At 37.8% G+C, this 1,368-nt stretch overlaps 1 protein-coding gene across 1 annotated transcript; it reads left to right on the top strand.

Moving 5' to 3' along the window:
• Positions 1–370: 370 nt before the first annotated feature.
• On the top strand, positions 371–1,142 carry LOC7475953 (flowering-promoting factor 1-like protein 3). Its single transcript, XM_002315521.4, has one exon. The coding sequence runs from the start codon at positions 513–515 to the stop codon at positions 849–851; it is 339 nt and encodes a 112-aa protein (XP_002315557.1). The 5' UTR covers positions 371–512; the 3' UTR covers positions 852–1,142.
• The last annotated feature ends 226 nt before the right edge of the window (positions 1,143–1,368 follow it).

The raw sequence follows: 1,368 nt of genomic DNA on the forward strand, positions 1-1,368 counted from the left end.
TAAGAACATTACTTTCAATGTTGAGATTAACATAATATTATACATCTTTTTTCTTCTTTAAATATAGCCCCCGCCCGCCCGCCCGCCCCAGATACTAATACTGAGAATCCTTATCTGTAGTGTACAAGTCTTTTTCTACCAGGCTGCTCAAGAATACATACACCAGCAATCTTTCTTTCTTTTTTTTTTTTTTTTCTTTTTTTCCTGTAAAAAACAAAACAAAGATTCCGTAGTGGGAGGATAATTAATGAAAGACTTGGGAAAAGGAAATGCTAAGGATTTTCTCAATCCGATAAAATGTCCACATAAATTGATGCTACTTGTGTCCCAAAATCTTTGTATCTTAACTCTCAAGACCCTTACTACACCTGCATCCAAACACCCCCATATTATATCCATCTATCCCCACGAACTTACCTCTATAAATACCCTACCATCCCGTGACCAACTCCATCTTCAACCTTGCAAAACATTGGCTTTATACATCCATTTATTCTTGGCCTTAGTTGAAAATGTCTGGTGTCTGGGTTTTCAAGAACGGGGTGGTTCGGCTGGTGGAGAACCCAGGAGCTGAATCACTAGATGGAAGCCGGCAAGGGTCAAGTATGCGGCGAAAAGTGCTAGTTCACTCCCCTAGTAATGAGGTTATAACTTCTTATGCCGTTCTTGAACGCAAGCTATATTCTCTTGGGTGGGAGAGGTACTATGATGATCCGGATCTCCTTCAATTCCACAAAAGATCAACTGTTCATCTCATCTCTCTCCCTAAGGATTTTAACAAGCTCAGGTCCATGCATATGTATGATATTGTCGTCAAAAACCGTAATATGTTTGAAGTAAGGGATATGTAGTACGTTGATTACGTACGTCCTCATATATAGTCCTTTCTTTCATGTTGGTGTGCATTTTAGTCGGGTTTTTTTTTTTTTTTTTTGGCTTCTTTCTCATCGTTTTGGTTTGTTGGATCATACAGTCTATTTAATAGTTTCTTCTCTAATTTCGTGATTTGGGTTTTTTATTCTTACATAGTCGTGTGTGCTAATGTAGTCAGGGGCTTGCAATTTGGTCGTGTGTCAACGTCGTCATGTAAATTAATTTCTTCAGTTTCTTTTGGGAATGAAAAGTGGGGTTTTTTTTAATAATTAATTTGTTTTTCTTCTTTATCTATCTATTTTTTCCTCCAAGGTTATTACAAGGACGCAAAACAAACCCCCTCTGATCTATAGGATCTGTCGGGTGACTTGTCATTTTTCTTGATGACATATTGAAGGCCAATACATATTATATCGTGAACAAGTTCGCTGAGGAGCGAAATCGCAGGCTTGAGGTTACTACATACGTACTATCTTTTAGGAATGAAATGTCAAA

This window comes from Populus trichocarpa, chromosome 10 (genome assembly GCF_000002775.5).
Source record: "Populus trichocarpa isolate Nisqually-1 chromosome 10, P.trichocarpa_v4.1, whole genome shotgun sequence".
NCBI lineage: Eukaryota > Viridiplantae > Streptophyta > Magnoliopsida > Malpighiales > Salicaceae > Populus > Populus trichocarpa.

Bases quoted from the DNA above. Each gene is read 5' to 3' on its own strand.
- LOC7475953 (XM_002315521.4), top strand. From the start codon at position 513: ATGTCTGGTGTCTGGGTTTTCAAGAACGGGGTGGTTCGGCTGGTGGAG.